Consider the following 22,366-nt stretch of genomic DNA (forward strand, 5'->3'; position numbering starts at 1 on the left):
TAACACTTATGGAAATGGACTCGACAATAAGGAGCAATCTGAGAAGCAAACCACTCCGGGCATCCGCACAGGATTAGGAGCTACAGTCATGGTACAAATAACACAGAAAAACAGCTGTGACAAGACACAGGCGTGACCAACCATGTCTCAGCAGTTTATCAGTAAGATGCCCAATGCGGGGCACCCCCCATGGTGCATCCCCAGTTCGAGTCTAATCAAGCATGGCAACAATGCAATGCACATTCAGCCCTGTCCATTAAAACAAGAACATAAACAGTAACAACCTAAACAATACAGAAAATTAAAAGACTGGATGGTGATATGCGGTGTGTGTGTCTGCGACGTGTGCTGGCCAAGGGGCAGGTAGGGGGGTGGCCACACGTGGCGCCGTGTCAGTAGAGGGGGTCGCTCGGCCCGGCCGGTCAGATACGTAACAGGGGCGGCAGGGGGGGGGAGGAAAGGGGTGAGACATGGATGGGGGGGAGAAGGGGGGAAAGCAATCCACAAGGCACTCAGTATGTGTCAGGGATCTATACAATGTCTTGCTGAAGGCACACACTGATGGTAAGTCGCCAAGGCGTTATCCCATTCCTGCGCTATGGAGTACATGCGTAGGCCCGCTGTCTCCTCCCTGTGTAGCGCCACACTCTCCGTTCTCGCCCAGTTATCAAAGGAGGTGCGCCAGTGAATCGCTTGGGGGGGATGCACTATTTTTCCGTCGCTTGGTGATTAGGCGCTTCGCTGTTATCAGCCCCAGATTCCAGAACCGCGCCTGGACTTTCGTCTGTTTCGTTCGCTTAAAAAGCCCCAACAGACAAGCTTCCCATGTATGTGGCAGGCTACCCCCCGTCGCTGCAGTCAGTGTGGTAGTCACTGAGGTCCAGTAACCATGTAGAGGAGGGCACTCCCAGAGTACGTGCAGCAGGTGCGCATCTACAAGCCCACACCTGGGGCACGCCGAAGTGTCTAGGCCAAAGTAGCGGTTAAGTTTATCTGGAGATAAGTACGTGCGGTGCACTATGTAGTACTGTATTATTTTAAAACGGGAGTTGCGCGGAATGTTGGTTGCCCACGCCAATACCTGCGCCCATTCCCTGTCGGTCCAGTCCCGGCCCCTGACCACTGTCCATTTGTCCCGGAGGCGCTGTGGCGAGAATTGCGTATGTATGTGTAACGCCTGGGCAAGCCACTGCACTATGTGTGAGCCATTGCCCATCACATGCAAATACTGGATCAGCAGGTGTGGTGGTAGTTCCTCCGTCAGGTCACCCCAGGAGCGCGTCAGTGTGCGAACAAGCGCCGCATGTGTCAGGAATTGCCCAGCAGGCAATCCCGTGTTAGTCGCTAGTGTAGCAAAAGCAAGCAAGTTGCCCTCCGCATATAAGTCACCCAGGCCTTCCAGGTCAACAGCCGACCAACTACTCAGCGCAGTGTCCGTGAGCGCACCTCCCTCCCCGGGTGTCCCCAATAGGGGCAGATTTGGGGCGTAGGGTTTGATCGAGTTCGTGAGTTTAAGGCTCCTCACGAAGCATTTCCTTGCCACCGCGAGGTGTATTTGAACAGGACAGCGGACCCTAGCCAAGGGGTGAAACATTGCGTGTATCTGCGCTGCCAGCATGACTGTAACGTCCGAGGTAGTATCGGACAAGTTCTTTCCACTCAGCCAGTAAGCGACCCATTGCAGCTGCGCCGCCAAATAATAAAGCTCCTGATTAGGGACCGCCATTCCCCCAGATTCCGTCGCAGCGTATAGTGTCTTCAGCGCGACTCTGGGTCGTCCTGCATTCCAGATCAAGCGTCTGGTAAGGGATTCTAATTCCCGGAAAATTTGTGCCGGGACATATACCGGAAGGTTCGCATAATAATACAACAAGCAAGGTAGAACAATCATTTTTGTGAGTGTAATTCGGCTTGGGACATTCAATGGGAGAGAATTCCAAAAGTTCACCTGAGCTGTAAGTGACGAGATCACTCTCGTGAGGTTAACCTCCAGCAGGTCAGCAGATTCGCGGTATACTTGTACCCCCAGATAGCGGAACACTGTCGGGTACCAGAGCAGTCGTTCTCCCATTACTACAATGTCGCACTCGGGGGTATCTGCGGCAAAGGAATACACTCCGGATTTCGCCCAATTAACACGGAGTCCCGACACGTCACCGAATTTGCTGAATATGTCAGTGAGCGCGCGTGGGAAGCAGGTCAGGTCTCGGATGTAGATCAATAGATCGTCCGCATATAGCGACACTGAGTGTGTCCCGTCAGCCAGGGGGATCCCCCATTCCTCGCTGGAGATACGTAATTGCGCCGCCAAGGGCTCCATCACAAGCGCGAAGATTAGAGGGGAAAGGGGGCATCCTCGTCTAATGCCCCTGCGGACTCGGATCGGGTCCCAGAGAAACCCACCGGGTCGCTATAAAGAAGCTCCACCATCTGGAGATATGTATCACCCAGGCTAAACTTCTCCAGCACCTGCAGCAAGTAGGGCCACTTCACAGAATCGAACGCTTTCTCGAGATCGAGAATCACACACCCCGAGTGAGGCCATCGGGCCGTCGCCAGGCTTTGCACCCGAAAGAGGCGTCTGATGATATATGACATGCTGCGGGTTGGCACAAAGCCGTTTTGGTCAGCAAGTACTAAGCGAGGGACCAATGGTGCCAGCCTCTGGGCAAGTGTGGACGCTAGAATGTTATAATCCGTGTTGAGGAGAGCAAGTGGCCTGTACGAACCCATGTTGAGTCCGTCTCTGCCGGGCTTCAAGAGGGATATCACGTTTGCCTCATTCAGAGTGGGTGGGAGTGCAGCGTCCTCGAACGCCGCTCCGTACATCCGTAAGAGTTCAGGTATAAGGATGGTAGAGTAGGCCTTATAGAATTCCGCCGGTAGCCCGTCGGGGCCTGGGGTCTTGCCATTGGAGAGGGAGAATATGACCGTTCGAACCTCTTCCGCCGTTAGCGGCGCACCCAACACTTCCCGTTGCGCATTAGTAACCGCTGGCAGTGGCAATTCCGACAGGTATTCCGAGATATCATCGGCAGTGACTCGCAGACGGGAGCAGTAGAGGTTCTCATAATGGTGAATGAAGGCCTCATGATTAGCGGTTTGTGTTTAAACAATAGTGCCTTGTGCATTTCGGAGAGACATCACAGGCGCCGTTTGGGCATCCCGCCGTATGAGCCAGGAGAGGAGTTTCCCCGGCTTGTCCTCAAGATGATGTGTACGGGCCGAGTGTGCAGCATAATTCAGGTTCTTCAATCTATCCATAAGCTGCACATGCTGCTCACGAGTCGTCACCAATCGCGCGTCGTCCCCCTCAGCCGCCTCCTGTTCACTAGCCAGTAAAGTGGACTTCACTTGCCTCAATTCTCTTTCCACCTGGCGTCCCATTCCCGCCTGTGTGCCTAAGCAGTGACCACGTATGACCACCTTAAACGCGTCCCACTCAACGCGTGGGGTGGATGCCGTGTCAGTGTTGTTCTCAAAATATTGCAATATACACGTCGAGAGGGCCTCCCTGTACGCGGCGTCCAACAAGACGTCCGGCTGGAGCCTCCATGTGGGTGCGGGCGTTCCCAGGCAAAGTCCAAGGTGTGTGGGTTGTGGTCGGAATGGGTGCGACTCATGTAACCAGTGTCCGTGACATGGGGTAGTAAGTCGCTTGACAGCATAAACCTGTCCAGCCTCACATGTAGTGCATGGGCGCCTGAATAAAAGGAGTAGACCCTCGCGTTAGGAATACGAGTGCGCCATATATCATGCAGGTCCCACTGTGTCGCCCAGTCCCTGAGCGCCTTCGAAGCTCCACTCGCCGGGGCACTGGCTAAGGGGGGGAGGGATCGGTCCATCACTACATCTAGCGCACAGTTGTAATCGCCGCCTAGTAGTAGCGGCATACCTGGCCATGGCGCTAACTCTAACGACATACGTGTAAGGAATTTCCCCTGCTCAGTGTTAGGATCATAGACCGAGGCTATCACTACCTGTTGTCCATCTAGCTTACCCTGAAGAATCACGTATCTGCCCTCAGAGTCTATCCTGCTGTGAGTGAGCGCAAAGGGGACTCCAGGGCGTATCCAAATTAAAGCTCCCCGCGCAAAAGCTGAAAAACCCGTGGCATATAACTGTCCCCTCCACCTGCGTCGCAGGGTAAGTGCTTCAGGAGCAGTCAGGTGGGTCTCCTGTAGTAACTCCACCTGCACCTGGTGCCGCCTAAGATAAGAATAGACTTGGTAACGGCGGGAGGGTGTATGCATACCACGCACGTTCCAGGTACAGAATTTAACCATAGTCATCGCACACTTGTGTCACTACGTACCCCTCCAAACGTTCGCCCCCGCCACTCAACCCGGCCACACAATAGAGCAGACACCCACCGAAGCCCCCACCAGGCACACGCACACTCACATTGTCTCTCGCACACGCATCAGATGTAATGTAGAAGGAAAAAAAAAACACCAGTCGTAAATACAAAGGAAAGTTAACCATAATGCCAAAAGGTCGACAGCCGAACATGATGTCGTCCAAACGCTCCAATGAGCTCTAAGAAACCGTGAGTTCAGGGGGGTCACTGGGACTATAGTTCGAACTTTATAACAGTCACATGCCATCAAGGTAAGGGCGCTGCTCCCAACCACAGGCAGCTAACGTCATTCAGCCGAATGACCACGAGTGTTCCCAGTTCATGGTGTGTCTATCCCCTCCAGTCCAGAGGTCGAGATGCCCAGCAATAACACAGAGCAGGGCTCAGGCAGTCACTCACCTCTGGGGGACTCGTCCACCCCTTCGTCTCAGCCCTGCGGTGCACAAACGGAGGGCCCCCCCCCCGCCACGCCGCAGTCGCTGGGTACGTGCCATTTCACCATAGGCCGCAGGGCCATGCACCACCTTAGGATCAGGGCAGCATCCTCATCCACGGTCAGTTGCTCATGGGTGTAGGTGCGCAGCAGCCGTTGGTGTCTCCAGCAACGAACAGGTATGTAGTTTGCTCCATGGCTTGGTCACTGGATGTCATCAGCCGTCTGCGGCGTGACATCTGGGGGGTCCACTGGAACCTGGGAATCTGGCAGTCCGTATAGGTATTCATCATCTCTCGGGAGGGTCTCAAGGCTATTTCCCGGGCCAGGGTCCTCCGTCAGTGAGGCGCTGATCTCTGCCACCATGCGAAGCGCCTCCCTCTGCTCACTATGCATGAGTTCAGGCGTGGGCCCCACCGCTGCCTCCTCTCGCGTCGAAGCTATCGGCGAGGGACCTTTGCGACGGTGCCGACGGGCCCCCCGGGCACCGGGCCTCCTCGGTGGCGGTTGCCCAGGGTCTTTGTCTATGCCCGAATCAAGCCAGGCCTCCACTGCTTCAGGGATGTCAAAGAAGTGCGTCTTATCTTGCGCCACCACCCGCAGGCGGGCCGGAAAGAGCAGAGAGTACCTGAGAGCCAGGCGGCGGAGTCGTTGCTTCACCGGTAGATAAGAGTGGCGTTGCCGTTGTACTTGTACAGTGTAGTCCGGGAAGAACATGACTTTCGTATTGTCCACTCTGATGTAAGCTAATTTCCGAGGTTCGCGCAATATGGCATCTCGGCCCCGATAGTTCAAGACACGGATGAGCATGGGCCTCAGATTGGAGCACGCAGGGGGGGTCGGGACGGCACGCGGTGGGCACGTGCCACCACAAAATGTTGTGAGAGGGTACCCTCCGGTAGTAGGCCCGTGAGACAACGTTCCATATGCTCCACCGCCTCTCTAGGTTCCCATCGCTCCGGCAGTCCCACTATGCGGATGTTGTTTCTCCCCGCCCGCCCTTCCGCGTCCTCCGCGCGATCCTCCAGAAATTCCATTATATTCAGGAGATCTTGGACATGCTTGTCCATCTGTGTGATCTTGGGTGTCAGATCCGTTACAGTGGTTTCCAGGGTGGACGTCCGCTCGGAGAGTTTTTTGTGGTCGGCTCGCAGGTGCGTCAGATCTACTGCCACACTGTCGATTTTTGTCCCCAGGGAGGTGCGGGTCAGCTGCATCGACTCCTCCAGTCGTTCCATTACCGCCAGCATCGTGTCTAGCTTGGAGGCCGTGAGGTCTAGCTCAGCCTGTTTCGTCATCTTCCCCTTCATTTGCGCACCACTGGCTCCTGCCCTCGTCTTGGCCCCTCCTGACATGGGCGGCACAGTAGCGTCCAGGTGGTAGTGCAGCTCGATGGGTTGCCCAAGTGGGCCAGTAGGGAGCCGCCCGGGTCCTGGGCAACACAGCGTAGTTGCAGAGGGCTGTAGTTCGTCTCCCCTCACAGGGCACACCGTAGGTGTTCTCCCAGCAAGGCCGGTCTCAGTCCAGCAGGGCCTCGGAACAGATCAGGGCGCGCCTTTCCCAGACACAACCAGCGGCCAACAGGGCACAGAGACCATAAAGAGAAAGGTCACCTCGTCAAGCGACACAGGAGTCACATCACAACAATGGCGGTCCACAGCTCCAGGCGCACACGCTCATGCTCATTCCCAGCGCCGCCAGCAAGTGCCCCTCCGCATGCGGTGGCGGTCACCACCGCCTCTTCACTCGCATCGATGCCCACACTCCAACACTCCCGGGGGGTGGGGGGGAGGGGAGGGACGACAATGCAGTCCGTCGCGCCGGGACCTCCTCAGCGGCCTATGACCTCACACCAGCAATGGAGCAGGCTAGGGGCCCACAGTTCCGAGTACAATCCTTCCACACCTGTCGTCCACACCATGCATGCCTGTCCTCTGTCTCCAGTGCCCCTGGCTCAAGGCGGACTCCCCCCCCCCCCCCCACCCCCACCCCCGGCACACCACGAGGGGACCAGTGCTGACAGGTGCTCCACATTCCTGGCCGCAACACAGTGCTCCGGGCGCCACGTGGCTGGGTCTCAGATGGGGGACATAGTAAAAGCCCCAGTAGACGTTCATCAGGTGGTCGGATCACGGCAGTAGTGGGCACTGAGGGCCTCACTTCCTCAGCGCTTCGCCTGGGGGCCCAGCAGATCGCCCGCGACCCCGACCTGGGGCGAGCGCTAACGGCAGCAGGAAGCGCCCGCAGGCGGGGCACTCAGTCCTCGTCCCCGGCGGGGCAGCCCAGTGCAGGCCGCCGAGTCCCGTGGAGGAGAATCGGTGCAGGTCCCGTCACTCGCCGCCGCCGACAAGCACAGGAGGTATCATGAAGGAGACTACCCGCCACAGTGCGGTCCCAGTCCCAGAAACTGGCGGACGGGGGTCGGGAGAAGGATCTGTGTCAGCGCGTCTCCAATGCCGCCTCCCTCAGCGAAGCGGCCGGTACTCACTCCGTCCCAGCCTCAGCGTCAGTGGCAGTGCCTTTCCCGGTGCGGGCACAGCCGTCGGCAAGCCCCGAGCACCAGGATCTTTCCTCCGTCGCACGCCGTCACAGGGCCCGCACAGCACAGCACATCCCCGACCTCGAGTAGATTCCAAGGCCGGCCGGAAGTGTCCAGAGGCAGGGCATCAAGTCGTCGTCCTCTGCTCGGGCAGCCCAGCACCAGCAATCGGCCTCAAACTTCACCGGCTGCTGTGAGGGTGAATCTGGAACACTCGCTGCCAATTTCAGACCGAATCGGGGTAATTAGGCGGAGAAATGGCCTGCGGTAGGGGAGCCTCCCTCGGAGCTCTACCCAGGCACGTCTGTAGCCATTGCTTGCTCGGCCACGCCCCCATGCCTACTGTGTTACCCAGGGTGAACGTGTTGACTAAAATTCTGTAGCCAGCTGCAACTTTGTCAGAGCCCTTGCTGCCCTTCTTGTTTGGCGCTCTTTGATCAGGTTAAGCTTGCTTCGGAGACACTCACTTCTTGATTGAGTTCAGTTTGATGAACTATCAGTTGGTAGTATTTTGATTCTTAGTTGATTTACTAATAAGTAATATGCACATTTGAATAGACAACCAGTGAGTGATTCACAGATCTAACAAATCAGCCATCGTTGATGGTTCCAAAGCAGTGTGAAAAGGCAGCTGCAGCTTTCCAAATAAATAACTTGAAATATTCCACCCAATGGCACGGGTAGGCAACATTAATCATCGGAAAGCTTTGTTGGTGTTAAATTGGTGTTCCGATTAGACTTAAGTACTGTTGTAAGTTACAGCATGATGGATTTGCCCTGGCTGCTGTATATGCTGTACTTAATGCACTTATTCCATGGAAGTCATATTTTTAGTTTGTATACAGCTGTGATATTTAAGCTTAAAAAAAATCTAAAACATGTCGACTTGTAAAAAGAATTTTCATGTCCGGAATTTTTCTGTGTGTTACAGATATGCTGCGTCTATTGATGATATCTTAGAAGAAGAAGAGCATTATGCAGATCAGTTGAAAGAGTATCTGTTCTATGCCGAAGCTCTTCGGTAAGCAAGGCAATTTACATTTCTTTGTGTATACGTAAATACTTTAAACCTTTGAACCAGTTCTAGGGGAATTGAGGTATTTTTTAGTTTGTATTCTTTGAACCAAGTATATGGTGGTACTGTTCTTTGTTGGCAAACAGTCTTTTTAGTATGGTATTTAAATATTTCCTGATGTGCATTTTTGTGTATCTTATCTTTTCTATGAGAATAGGTGTTAAAGTAGAGTATGCATGTGCTTCAGAAAGTCTGCAACACCTTGATTTTTTTTCTTCAACTTTTGTTCTCAATACCAGCATGCAATTGAGAGGATTTATTTCCACTTAACTACATAACACGTTCCACACTTACAAGTGGAGAAATCAAAATTGACTGTGAAAAACATATTGAAAGTGAAAACATGACAACTGGCTAATCCTCCTACCCATTCACCTCCTCCTCCATGAATTTATACTTAGTAGAAGCACGTTTCACGGCAGTTACAGCTGAGAGCCTATTTGAATAGGTCTCTACCAACTTTGCGTTTATACTTTGCCAGTATTCAGTCATTCTTTTATTTTTATTTTAAACTTTCTTTATTGGATTTTCAGTTAGTACAGCTGACTTAAAACCATTCAGAATTACAAAATGATAATAAACATAGCACACAACCGTATCAATAGCAATACAGCTTAATTAAATTCGCCATATCTCATTCCACACCAGTACTTGTTAGAACCTCAATATCAGAGGTTTTGGGTAAGTAGTTATCAGTATCAAAGTGTCATTTTTTTAAGGGGATATTCTTGTGTGTAGGGCAATACCTCTTAGGAAGGCAAAGTTGTTATGTAAGAGTGAACGTGGGGCGGGGCGGGTAGTTTGGCCCTCTCCCAGTATAGCAGGAGAGGGCTAGATCCATTATCCCATCTATGGGTGCAGGGGGCGAGCTCCTTGGTGCAAGAAGCTGTTTAGACCAAGGATGCCGGGTGGAGTGATATCTCCTCATTCTGTGACTGGTTAAGCAGATAATTATGTAAGGGTTCCCCTATATTTCTAGGGCGGCAGCTGGGGGATAGAAGTTCTGTATATATGTTAAGTTGGTCTTGACAGTGGGTCAGAGCTTTCATCCATTCCTTGAAATTAGGAGCCCTGCAGCGACCCCATCTGCAGGCTATTCTACGTTTAGCAAGGAGTCAGCTCAGAGTTATATATTTCCTAAAGCTAATGTTCGAGGCATATGAGCTGCAGATTCTACACTGTGCATTAGATCGCCACCTGGTGTTGGGCTCAGATGATTGCATGTTGTTGTCGTCTTGGAAGAAGTCTTTGTAGTCACGAGATAGGTGACTCCTCCCTTGGACGATAGTGCTCATGGGCATCAGCTTCATCCTTAGATTGTTTTTTTCCGCCACTGGGTTCGGATGCAACTTTTCCGCTCCGGTTCGAAAATCTACTTTTAGAAGACTTCGACACGCAAAAACTTCTAAAAACAAACTTTAACTTCAATATTCATAGACTCGATCTCATCACTTCGATTCTGGTCATTGACGTAGGCCGTTGGGCCTACCCACGTGGTGAGGCCTACAACTCATGGAAAGGACACCATTCAAAAAATACCCCGTGTGTGGAGCAAAGTTTCGACGCAGCGACCATCACAAGGTGTGTAACCTGTGTTTATCACCTGAACACGACGAGTCGAGCTGCACAGCTTGTGCGTCCTTTCGATCCAAGAAGACCATTCGAGATCAGAGGGCCCGTCGACGCGACATGCAGAGATCAGCTCCGGAACCGGTGGATATCTTCAGTGAAGAACCATGTGTCCCTGAGGAAGATTCCGATGAGCTCTAGATCGTATCTGAGGCAGACAACTCCGATGACTCCTTACCATCAGGTCAACTCAATCAATCAATCAATCAATCAAAGCATTTATATAGCGCACTACTCACCCAGAGGGTCTCAAGGCGCTGGGGGAGGAGGGTCCGCTACTGCTCGAACAGCCAGGTCTTGAGTTGCTTCCTGAAGGCGAGGTGGTCCTGGGTCAGGCGTAGGTGGGTCGGGAGGGAGTTCAATGTCTTGGCGGCGAGGTAGGAGAAGGACCGCCCCCCTGTGGTGGCTCTTCGGATGCGGGGGACGGCGGCGAGGGCGTGGCCGGTCGATCGAAGCTGGCGTTTGGGAGCGTAGAAGTTGAGGCAGCTGTTGAGGTATCCTGGGCCTTGGTTGTGTAGGGCTTTGTGTGCGTGGGTGAGGAGTCGGAAGGTGATTCTCTTGTTGACCGGGAGCCAGTGCAGGTCTCTCAGGTGTCCGGAGATGTGGTTGCGACGGGGGATGTCCAGGATGAGACGTGCTGAGGCGTTCTGGATCCGCTGGAGTCTCTTCTGGAGTTTGGCGGTGGTTCCGGCGTAGAGGGAGTTGCCGTAGTCCAGACGGCTGGTGACGAGGGCCTGGGTGACCGTCTTCCTGGTCTCGGTGGGGATCCACCGGAAGATCTTACGTAGCATGCGCAGGATGTTGAAGCACGACGAGGAGACGGCGTTGACTTGTCTGGTCATGGAGAGGGAGGAGTCCAGGATGAAGCCCAGGTTGCGTGCGTGGTCTGATGGTTTGGGTGCGCTGCCTAGGGCGGGGGGCCACCAGGAGTCGTCCCAGGCGGAGGGTGAGGATCCCAGGATGAGGACTTCCGTCTTGTCCGAGTTCAGTTTCAGACGGCTGTTCTTCATCCATTCGGATACCTCTTTCATCCCTTCGTGAAGGTTGGCTCTGGCGGTGGCGGGGTCGTTGGTGAGGGAGAGAATCAGCTGGGTGTCGTCGGCGTAGGAGATGATGTTGAGGTTGTGCTGGCGTGCGATGTCTGCGAGGGGGCTCATGTAGACGTTGAAGAGGGTTGGACTGAGCGAGGAGCCTTGAGGAACGCCGCAGATGACTTCGGTGGCTTCAGATCTGAACGGGGGGAGGCGGACTCTCTGTGTCCTTCCGGCAAGGAAGGAGATGATCCACTCTAGTGCCTTCTCCTGGATTCCGACGTTGCTGAGTCGCTGCACTAGTGTACGGTGGCAGACAGTGTCGAAGGCCGCGGAGAGGTCTAGGAGGATGAGGGCTGCTGTTTCTCCGTTGTCGAGCAGGGCTCGGATGTCATCGGTGGCTGCGATCAGGGCGGTTTCGGTACTGTGGTTGGCCCGGAAGCCAGGCTGGGAGAGGTCTAGGGATCCGTTCGTCTTGAGGAAGGCGGCCAGCTGCTTGTTGGCGGTCTTCTCGCGAGTACGACTGCCCCTACCCCAACCCCAACCACTAAAACAAAGGCTAAGGTCAAAACTCTGCCTTCGGGGCCCAGTCGAGACCGAGCAATTGCTTCGAAAGGCCCGCCATCGAGCCCGGCTCTGAAGAAAATATTAAAGCCTTCTGGTAGCTCCATACCGAGAAAACCGCACGTGCCGATACTACCAGCTTCCTCGGCACCGAAACCGAAGAAGTCCCGGTTCCGAAGAACATTCAGAAACCGTCGACTCCTAAAGACAAGACCGCACCAATGAAGCCTGCTTCCACCCCAAATTCTTCGGTGCTAAAACCCACAAGCCTGCTTCCGATGCCTCTAAGCCCACGAACCAGGCCTCCACTCCGAAAACAATACCTTTGGTGCCGAAAAGTACGCCAAAGGACTATACAACAACTCCTAAGGCTAAAGACAAGCAGAAACCAGGCCCGGAGCCGAAAAAATCGGCACCGAAAGTAGTCACTCAAGAAGAAGAGCTTTTTAGACCTGATCCTTTGCAAAAAAGGATATACATAGATCCAGAAAGAGGGCATGTTTCCACCACACCACACAGGAAGAGGAAGTCGGATACAGCACCTACACCTCCAGTGCCTGTCAAGAAGAAGGACTCCGCCACATCTCCTGTGCACCCTTCTTCTCCTGTATCTCCTTCTCCTGCTCTTCCTTTGAATATTTCACCTCAAAATTCTCCTCCTCATTCTCCACTACATACACCTCCTCAGGATGCTGATGATGATCAGTATAGCATGGGGGAGGGAAAGACCCAGATTACCCTTTTCCCTACCTAACAGGTTCACCAGACTGGGAGTATCCAAACCCACAGGATATACCAGATATTCCTGACCCACATATATATCCATCTAAACCTTCTCCTCCAGAAGACAATATTGGGTTTGGACACTTAATTATTAGGGCTGCCATCTATCACAATGTCACCATGCATTCAGATGAGGCAGAATAAGATTTTTTACTAGTCACTTTTGAACAATCCCAAAAATCTGTGCAAATACGGCTAATGGTTAAAGGAGTCATTAAACATGCACCAGAAGTGTTTAAAGATCCTGTAAGAGCTAGAACAATAAACCCAAGTATAGAGAAAAAGGTCAGAGCAGCTCCTGCGGATCCTGCTTACATTAAAGGACAGCTACCCTTAGATTCCCTATTAGTTTCAAACGCTAGGAAAATAGCAAATTCCCAAACATCAGGCGAAGCACCACCTCCTGATAAAGAATCAACGATCATAGATGCTTCTGGGAAAAGAATAGCTGCCCAAGCAAGCAATGCATGGCGCATTGCTAACACACAAGCCCTCCTACCAAGATACGACAGGGCTCACTATGATCAGATAGAGAAGCTCTTACAACATTTACCTGACCAATACAAGGCACAAGCAGATGACCTCATACAAGAGGGTAAACTTGTATCAAATGCCTCCATTAAATGTGCACTAGATGTAGCAGACACTGAATCCAGGGCAATAAACACTAGTGTCCTCCTTAGACGTCACGCGAGGCTACGCATTTCAGGATTTAAGCAAGAGGTACAGACCACTATCCTAAATCAACCATTCAACCAACAACAATTGTTTGATCCAGAAGTAGACACAGCCCTTGAAAAAATGAAAAAAGACACTGACATAGCCAAGTCTATGGGAGCTCTGCAGTCCACCCAAGCTAGAGGCTCCTTTCATCGCTCCTTCTACAGAGGAGGCTCCAAACAAACCGGAGCAGACAATTCAGCTTCCTTTAAGACAAATACACAAGCATCCTCTAACAAAGTATACTTTAGAGGGGACTACAGAGGTAATAACAATACGGGAAGAGGTCGAGGTAACAACAACAATCGATCCTCTTCCACCACTAAACAGTGACTTCCTTCTTCTCCCTCAAAGGCATACCACTCCTGTCGGGGGGTTCCTACCTGTCTGGAATTCCATCACAACAGACAAGTGGGTAAGATAGATTATCCAGTATGGTTACTGCCTAGAGCTTACAGCTACCCCTCCAAATATACCACCCAGACAGTGTCCAATGTCCATAGAACATCTAACGCTGCTCCAACAAGAGGTTCTCTCATTGCTGCAAAAAGATGCAATAGACTAGTTCCATTGCAACATCAAGGAACAGGGTCTACTCACTCACTCTACTTCCTAATACCCAAAAAGGATGGGACACTAAGACCAATTCTAGATTTAAGGCCTCTCAATCTGTATATACACTCAGACCATTTTCACATGGTCACTTTACAACAAGTGCTCCCATTATTGCAACAAGGCGATTTCCTCACTACACTAGACTTCAAAGACGCCTACTTTCACATTCCCATACATCCTTCTCACAGGAAGTATCTCAGGTTTGTGCTAGAAGGACAACACTATCAATTCAAAGTCCTTCCATTCGGGGTCACAACTGCACCAAGAATGTTCACAAAGTGCCTAGCAGTAGTAGCAGTCTTAACTGTTTTTCTGATTTAGATGTTGTTCCTCTGATGCTGGGCCCCATTTCTGACATTTGGGCATGGTTTCGTTTAACCCTCTCTAATCTACGAATCCTGCGAACATATGACAAAATGTACTTTTAAAAAAACAAGAGAAAGTGCGGTACTGCATTTTTTATTAATAGTGTAAATTAAAGTTTTGTTCATCGTCTTCTGAGCTTCCTAAGATCAGTTACAAATACATGTTTTTCATAATTATTTCAGCATTTTTGTAAATGATTGTCCAGTATTTCATTTTCTGCTGATCTTCATGCTTGCATTTTCTGTGGAAAATATGTGAGAGCACCCATGTAGCTCTACACATGATTACATTCTGGTAAACGTTTCGTTATACATTGTCATCAAATTCATAACGTGGTGTGTACATGAATCGAGTAGAAGAGAAATGGGTGTAAAGGTTTGTATGTGTTACTTTGTATTGAATGCTGCTGTATGAAAGTAATATTGTGGAGGCGCTAGAGGGCGCACTAGCTGAATGGCCGCACCTTCGTGAGGCTCCAGCAGCCTGGCATAAATATCCGATATTAATCCTCTTTCCCCTGCTCTCACCCGCCCGAAAATTCCCACGGAGGGGCGGATAGCACCGCTGCACACTCGGTGCAACTTTGAAGGCTCTGCCCCCTTGGACGCCGGAGTTACAGCTGGCGGAACCCCCTGGCTGACGTGTGCCTTGCTGCTGCGGTGCCTGACCTCGGCTCCAGGAACTACGCGAGCCCCCGGCTCGCCACGAGACAGGCGGGCCCACCGAGCTTGGCGGGCGGCGCACCCAGTGATTGCAGAGTGACCGGCGTCGGTAATCGGCAGCGGAGGGCATCACGGTGAGCGCTGCATACGACGCGGGGGCAGAGGAGGTGTGGTGCTCCCGCCGGCTTTGCCCTGCTGAGGCGCCCCTGCTGTTGGACTAGGCGAGATACTCTGGCGCCATTTTACTTTGCCGGCAGATACCTGCAGGGTGCCCAGGACTTACAACGGCTCGCCCATACCCTGGCTGTGCACAGACCAAAATACCCGCTTTTTGTCGCTTCTCCCTCAGACTGGCAGCTCCTGCGGCTTGGGGCTCCTGGCTGTACCCTCGAGGAGCTTCATCTTTGGCTGGCGGTTCTTGCTCCTTTTGCCTTATCTACCGGTGCTCCTCCGCACTGAGCACCGTCTTATAGCGTCCAGCCCTGATGACACCCCCTGCTGCCTAGTGCCACGGTTGAAGCGGGGAAGACTCTACACTGCGCTGAGTGGCGTGGGTTTGCTGTCCCTTTCCCTGGCTCCTCTCCTGCTGTAGTGCGGAAAGCGCCTGGACGCAGAGACATTGTGCTTCACACTGCCGACATGGGAAAGCCGGACAGTCGTCAGCCTAGGCTGCAGTTCGAACCCACATCGCAGAAGAAGGCGACGCGACACACAGGAGACGCAGCACAGCCCCGGAGCCCGGCTACGGAGGCCTCGACATCTGCCCCTCTGGCCCCAGATATAGCCACCATACTACAGGAGATGCGCCAGGGCTTTGCAACGGTGGTTGACAAAGTAGATAGGCTTTCCTCTAGAATGGATGGGATAGTCCAAAAGATGGATGTACATGAAGAGCGCATAACTGAGGTGGAGCGCCGGATATCAGACAATGACGACACCACTGCGGTACATGACTCCCGCCTTGATAGGATGGACAATGTGTTACGAGTGATCGTCGCCAAGAATGAGGAGTTGGAGGCTAGGAGTCGGCGGAACAACATTCGCGTCACGGGCGTTCCAGAGTCGACCAACACGGGGAAGATGGAGTTGTACATAGAAAGGCTGCTCACAGCGGCGGTGGGGGCGGAGGCTCTATCTAGCCAATTTATAGTGGAGCGCGTTCATCGCTCCCTTGGACCTCAACCCAAACCTGGAGCCCCGCCGCGTCCTATAATTGCGCGCCTGCTCAACTATCGGGATCGAGATGCGGCGCTCCGAGCAGCCCGGGCGAATCAGAACCTAACGTATGATGGTGTACCCTTCTCCATATACCCTGACTTTACCCCGGTGGTTCAAGAGCAACGGCGAAAATTCCTTGCGGTCAAGAGGAAGCTGCGAGACCTGAACATTGACTATGCCCTCTTGTACCCGGCTAAACTGCGGGTCACCCATCAGGGCACGCAGCACTTCTTTCTCAACCCTCAACAGGTCGAGGACTACCTTAAAACTTTGCCTAAACGACAGAGGCGACCTGCAGACGCTGAGGACTTAAATGCGTCAGATCCTGAATAATCAACGGATGGCGTTATATTGTTCTTGATCCCGCATTCACCTGGATCGTCCTCGATCCCCCTTTTTTTTGCACGAGGGGTCCCATCCTTCTCTGCGGTGGCTGCAGCTGCCCCGGGGGTGCCACGGACGGGTGATGACCTGCAGGTGGTAATGTATGCCAGGCCCCCACCCCCCTTACTCCCTCTCTACTCCAGATGGAGACCCTAGGGGTGGACTTGCACGGAGTGGGAGAACTGGGGGTGGTTACAAGTGCACCTCGGATGACCCCTACTGGGTATTCCCCAATAGCAATGACTTTGATTCTTATTTGTTGGTTGTTTTCTTGCTTTGTTTTGGTATTTGGGTGGGGGGTGGGTATGAGATGCTGGCAAGTTGGGGTGGCTTCAGTGGGTGGGGGGTGGTGGGCTGGTTGCCTTGCGAGACGAGAATGCGCTGGGCAGAGGATGGCTTCCTTTAGTAGAGCCGGGAAGTTTTGTCCTTCGGTGTTCATAGCAGAGAAATGTTTGTCTACTTCAGGCCCGGTCCTGTTATTGGGAATGTTGGGGGGGTGGCGGGTGAGGGGGTGTGTTAAGGGAGCAGTTGGGGTTCAGTTTATAGCATGTGCTTTTTGTGTCTTGAACTTACTTGACTGCCCTGAGGGGGGTGCCTTGGTTATGGCCGGGGGATGGGGGGACGGGATGGGTTGGGGGTGCGTTGTCTGTCACTGGAGCGTGTCACAGGTGGTGAGGGTGCTCCCTCGTTGTTTCAGCTCCCTGCTCCGTTGGGAGTCGAAGGACCAGCTTGATTGGACAATGTCCTGTTCCTTGGCGCTTACTGGGCCATTCCACACACTATACTCCTGCATACATTTTTACGATCTTATACATGGGTGACACACGCTTAAATGTGATTACCTGGAATGTGAGGGGGCTGGGGGATTTCAGGAAGAGGAGGCAGATATTAAGCTACCTTGATCGCCACAACGTTCACATCGCCTTCCTGCAGGAAACGCACTTTGCGGCCCACAGGTCGCACACATTTGGCAGTAGATGGGCTTCGTACACGGTCTTTGCTAATTACTCCTCCTATGCGCGGGGTACGGCCATTTTGGTTAGGAAACCCACTCCCTTTCAGAGAGCTGGCTCCAGAGCTGACCCCCAGGGGAGATATTGCTTGCTGTGGGGTAGACTGGGACATATGGCAGTGACACTGGCGTGTTGTTATGGGCCCAATTTAGATGACCCGCACTACTTTACAGCTTTGTGGGCTGCGATAGTGGAGACGGGTCCGCAACACCTCATATGGGGGGGCGATTTCAATACCACCTTGCACCCCCCTCTGGATAGGTCACACCCCGCCCCCCACCATTACACTAACAGTCGGGACGTCCTTCAGGCGACCATTGCCGGTAATAATCTTATAGATGCCTGGCGTTCACACTGCGGGCCCAGAGAGGAGGGTACACACTTCACAGCGCAGGCTAGATCATGGGCACGGCTCGACTATTTCCTCCTGACCTCACATCTGTACACATCGCTGGTTCACGCGTCGCACCTCCCCAGGACGTTTTCCGACCACTCCCCGGACTTTATTACATTGTCCGGCTCTGAACTAGGGCCCCCAGTGACTGCGTGGCGTATGCAACCCTCTATGTTATTGGACTCGGTATTCCAGGAAGAACTCCGGGATGAATGCCTGGATTTCTTTAAACGTAATAAGGACTCTGTCCAGGACGTTGAGACGATATGGGACGCCTTTAAGGCCACGCTCCGAGGTCTCTGTATTTCGAAAGGCTCGGGAGTACTCAAGAGCATACTAAATAGGTTACGCACTCTAGAGTCTGACTTGCGGAATGCAGAGAACTGCCTCAGAGTAAACCCAGACACTGCAACCCTCGCTGTCATACGCGAAAAGCTGTCTGAATACTCTGAGGAAGCTGCTAGAGAGGTGAAGTTTAGGAATAAATACTGGGTGGCCAGGCGATACGGTGAGGGTGAGAGACCTGGGAGGGCCCTGGCGGCGACGGTTAAGCTAATGCGCTCACCGACCGTTATACTGGAACTTGAGACTGCTGAAGGGCTGATACTCAGGGACACCGCACAAATCCTGAACGAATTTGTGCGACACTATGGTGCGCTCTACTCCTCTAACAGGACTGGTGAACTCACGCTGGACGATTATCTGGCGGATGTGTCCTTGGGGTGGTTGAGCGATGCGCAGCGAGCCTTTTTAAGTGCCCCGTTTGAACTGGATGAGGTCAGGGAGGCAATCATGCATATGAAATCGGGCAAGGCCACCGGGCTCGATGGCATCCCTATTGAATTCTATAAAACGTTTATTGATTTCATGGCGCCAGTATTGCTGGAGGTTTATGAAGACGCGCTGGAAGTGGGCCATCTCCCTGCCTCCATGAGAATTGCCCTTATTACATCCCTACTCAAACCGGGTAAATCCGCTACTAGCTGTGACTCCTATAGGCCTTTGTCTTTATTAAATTGTGACGTGAAAATTCTTGCTAAACTAATTGCAGCGCGCATTAGCCTCCTCCTTCCCGATCTGATTCTTCCAGACCAGGCCGGATTTGTTCCTGGCAGAGCAACGTCGCACAATCTCCGTACCTTCTTTTCGATCCATAACTCCGTCCACGAGGACCTCCCTATGGCGGCCATTTTTTTAGACGCCACCAAGGCGTTTGACTCGCTCGAATGGGATTATGTGTTTAAAGTACTGGAGCGAATGGGGTTCCCACTTATATTCATTTCCTGGATCCGATTATTGTACACACGTCCGGTGGCCAGAGTCCTCATAAATGGGAAACTATCTCCGGAATTCCAAATCTCCAGGGGGACGAGGCAGGGATGCCCCCTGTCCCCGCTCCTATTTGCTATAGCCACTGAACCCCTGGCTGCTAAACTACGGCAACATCACCGGGATAGTGCACTGCGCTGTTTTCAGAGACAAATACTTATCTCTATGTATGCTGATGATATCACCCTTTATGTTCGCCACCCCGGCGAGAACTTGCACCCCATCCTCAGAGAATTTATACGGTTTGGTGCCCTTTCTGGAGTCCAGATTAACTGGAATAAGTCTTGTATTTTCCCTCTTACTGCCTCGACACGTCAGTTTCCACTTGAGTTCCCGCTTGCCTGGTGTGAGGGAGATTTTAAGTATTTGGGTATACATATAGAGAGAAGTAGAGAAGAGCTGATTCGTGCTAATTATGGCACTGTGATGAATAAGATCAGTGACAATGTATCCAGGTGGATCACACTCCCCCTTTCCATGGCTGGGCGGGCCTCACTGGTTAAAATGGTGATTCTCCCTCAACTTTTGTACCTTTTTTTTTGAACATTCCTTTTCATCCCGGACCCTATTTCTTTAGGCTGCTACGCTCGGAGTTGCTCCGGCTGGTGTGGGGCGGGAAGACACCCAGGCTCAAATGGGAGATCCTGGTTCGACCGTTCTCGCTAGGGGGCTTTGGTGTACCGGATTTTGAGCTTTATTACCGGGCGGCTCAGGCCCACTATGCTTACTTCTGGGTGCACCAGCAGAAATATATGCCTCAACTGGCAGCCGAACACTGGTTGGCCCACCCGACCCCCATTGAGGGCGCATTCTACTCCCAGATTGAGGGCAGAGACAAGACTCCTAACACGGTGTCTAGCACTGTGACGGCGTGGAATTCCATTACCCTGAAGATGGACTTACACTTCCTATATGCTCCGCTAGTGCCGCTGACCTACCACCCGCAACTCCCGCTCCTACAGGAGGCTGGCTTTCAAAAATTGTTGAAAAGAATCCATGTCACTAAATGGGGGGACCTATATCGTGATGGCACCTTCCGTACCAAAGATCAGTTATATGAGGGCATACAACCGACACCTCTAGACTTGTTTTACTATATTAGGCTCAGGCACGGGCTACGGGCCATCACGCCAGACTTCCCCTGCGAGCCCCCAGTGCTTCTTCCTCTGCAGAACCTGCTACTTCACGACAATCCCAATAAACTAGTCTCCACACTCTATAAATCTGTCCGGGCCAATATGACTTATACTGCACTGCCCGCTAGGCACAAATGGGAACAAGATCTAGCCCTGACCCTTACAGATGAACAATGGGAGTTCTGCCTGCAACAGACCGAGCGCATTTCCTCTAACAGCCGTTATAGGATAATTCACTATAAATTCCTACACAGACTATACCACACTCCAGCGCGCTTACACAGGTTCCAGCTGAGACCGACGGACACGTGTGACAGGTGTGGGGCTCCTGGGGCTGACTTCCTTCACCTTGCATGGGGATGTGCCGAGGTGGGCCGATACTGGTCCCAGGTGTTTCATGCATTGTCCAAGATGATACACATGACGATAGACCCGTCCCCACTGGTAGCTCTGCTTGGGTATGTTGCACCTCTCCAGGCGGCACACCGCAAATATGTGGCACTAGCTATGCTTTTGGCTAAACGCAGGGTGGCCTGTAGGTGGGGGAGAGGAAGGGCGCCCAAGTTTAAGGATTGGATGAATGACATGGTGTACTGCCAAGAACAATTGCATACTTATTCCGAGCTGCTGCCGCCTACTTCTAGGCCTACTGACATTTGGGCCCCATTGCAATGTTATTTGATAACTGACCCACTGGATGATGATGGCACCTGAGATTGGGATGGTGAGACGTTGAAGAGTTGCTTTCTGGGCCTGGTCTGAGGGTCCTGGACTGATCTGCTGCGTTCTGGCATGATGTGTTTACTGCCCCCCCTCTTTTCGCCCCCCACCTCTCCAGTTCTAGAACATCTGTGGATTGCTCATACACCCGTGTTGTTGCCGGGGTACTCTCCGGCCTAATGACGTCTGTAATATGTACGCCGTTACTATGTTTTTGGACTCATGGCTTTGTTGACTGCGTGCCTTCACCCCCCCCCCCCCCCCCCTGGGTTCACCTAGACACCGCACATGCTCATGTTGATAAAATAAAAATAAAAAACTCGAACAATGCAAGACACATTGATTTGGCTATGTAGATGATGCATTTGTCACTTGGTTTCTACTGTTTGGCGCGATTACATCGCACTGATGCACCTTTGTTGTTACTTGTCCTATAAATTTGCACTGATAGCGGCCGGCCTCCGGGTTGTTGGCGAGACGCTGTGTAATCCTGACAATGCTCAATAAATGTTTTGCACCAAAAAAAAAACAAGTAATATTGTGCTAAATCACCTAGATACAGTGATTGTATATATATATATATATATATATATATATATATATATATATATACATATATATATATATATATACATATATATATATATATATACATATATATATATATATATATAATTTGTTTTTGTGGAGGGAAAAAATACCAAGTCCCAAGTACTGAGGCGTGTCTTCCAGTGATTTAATCCTGTACCGACCAAGCCAAATTCGGCATTTAAAAATAAAGGGAGTAGAACGTGGATATGAAGAAAACCTGCATATTTTTTTTGAGATCTGAGTTGAACAGTAACTTTTCTACCTCCCTGAAGTGTGTGCACCCTCCCCCCAGGGAAATTATCCCTGGCATTGGTCTTTCTAATTTAATTGACGGCACTCAAGTGCCCAAGTACTCCTCCACAAGTTTGAAATGTACAGGTTGACAGCGAGCTGTATCATCAACTTGAAATCACCTAATCAGCAGTTGTATTCATCTGTTACAAAACCAAAGTCCGTTTGAGCCTTTTGCTTTCTCATAGAGGTCAGCTAAGAAGTGCAAAAGCAGCACTGGTCTTTAAGACTTGTGTGCAGACCGCTCTGCAATGTTCTCCTCGAGCTCCTCAGTGGAGTGTTGTCTTTCTGCATGGAGCCATTTCTGATATAAATTAACACTATTTTGCCCTACAAAATGCCATCCCATGCTGTTCACCGCACCACTGTAAGAATTAAAACCCTGCACCCCAAATGAAACGGACTATTCTGCCTCTAAGAAAATCATTTAGTACATTTCACCTTCATTAGAGTGTATTAGAGAAAAACATGTGTTCATCTGGGTACCGGCAGCTTGCAGTGTCCTGCACTTTG

At 51.8% G+C, this 22,366-nt stretch overlaps 1 protein-coding gene across 2 annotated transcripts in view; it reads left to right on the plus strand.

The window, feature by feature from the left end:
• The window catches only part of SNX4 (sorting nexin 4), a 480,207-nt gene that overhangs the window by 294,311 nt on the left and 163,530 nt on the right, over nt 1-22,366 (plus strand). For both annotated transcript variants that reach the window (XM_078682437.1, XM_078682436.1), the window contains one exon: nt 8,264-8,353. In XM_078682437.1, coding sequence (XP_078538563.1) covers nt 8,264-8,353 — 90 coding nt within the window. The remainder of the gene's footprint in view (nt 1-8,263; nt 8,354-22,366) is intronic.

This window comes from Lissotriton helveticus, chromosome 3_1, assembly GCF_964261635.1.
Source record: "Lissotriton helveticus chromosome 3_1, aLisHel1.1, whole genome shotgun sequence".
Classification (NCBI taxonomy): Eukaryota; Metazoa; Chordata; class Amphibia; order Caudata; family Salamandridae; genus Lissotriton; species Lissotriton helveticus.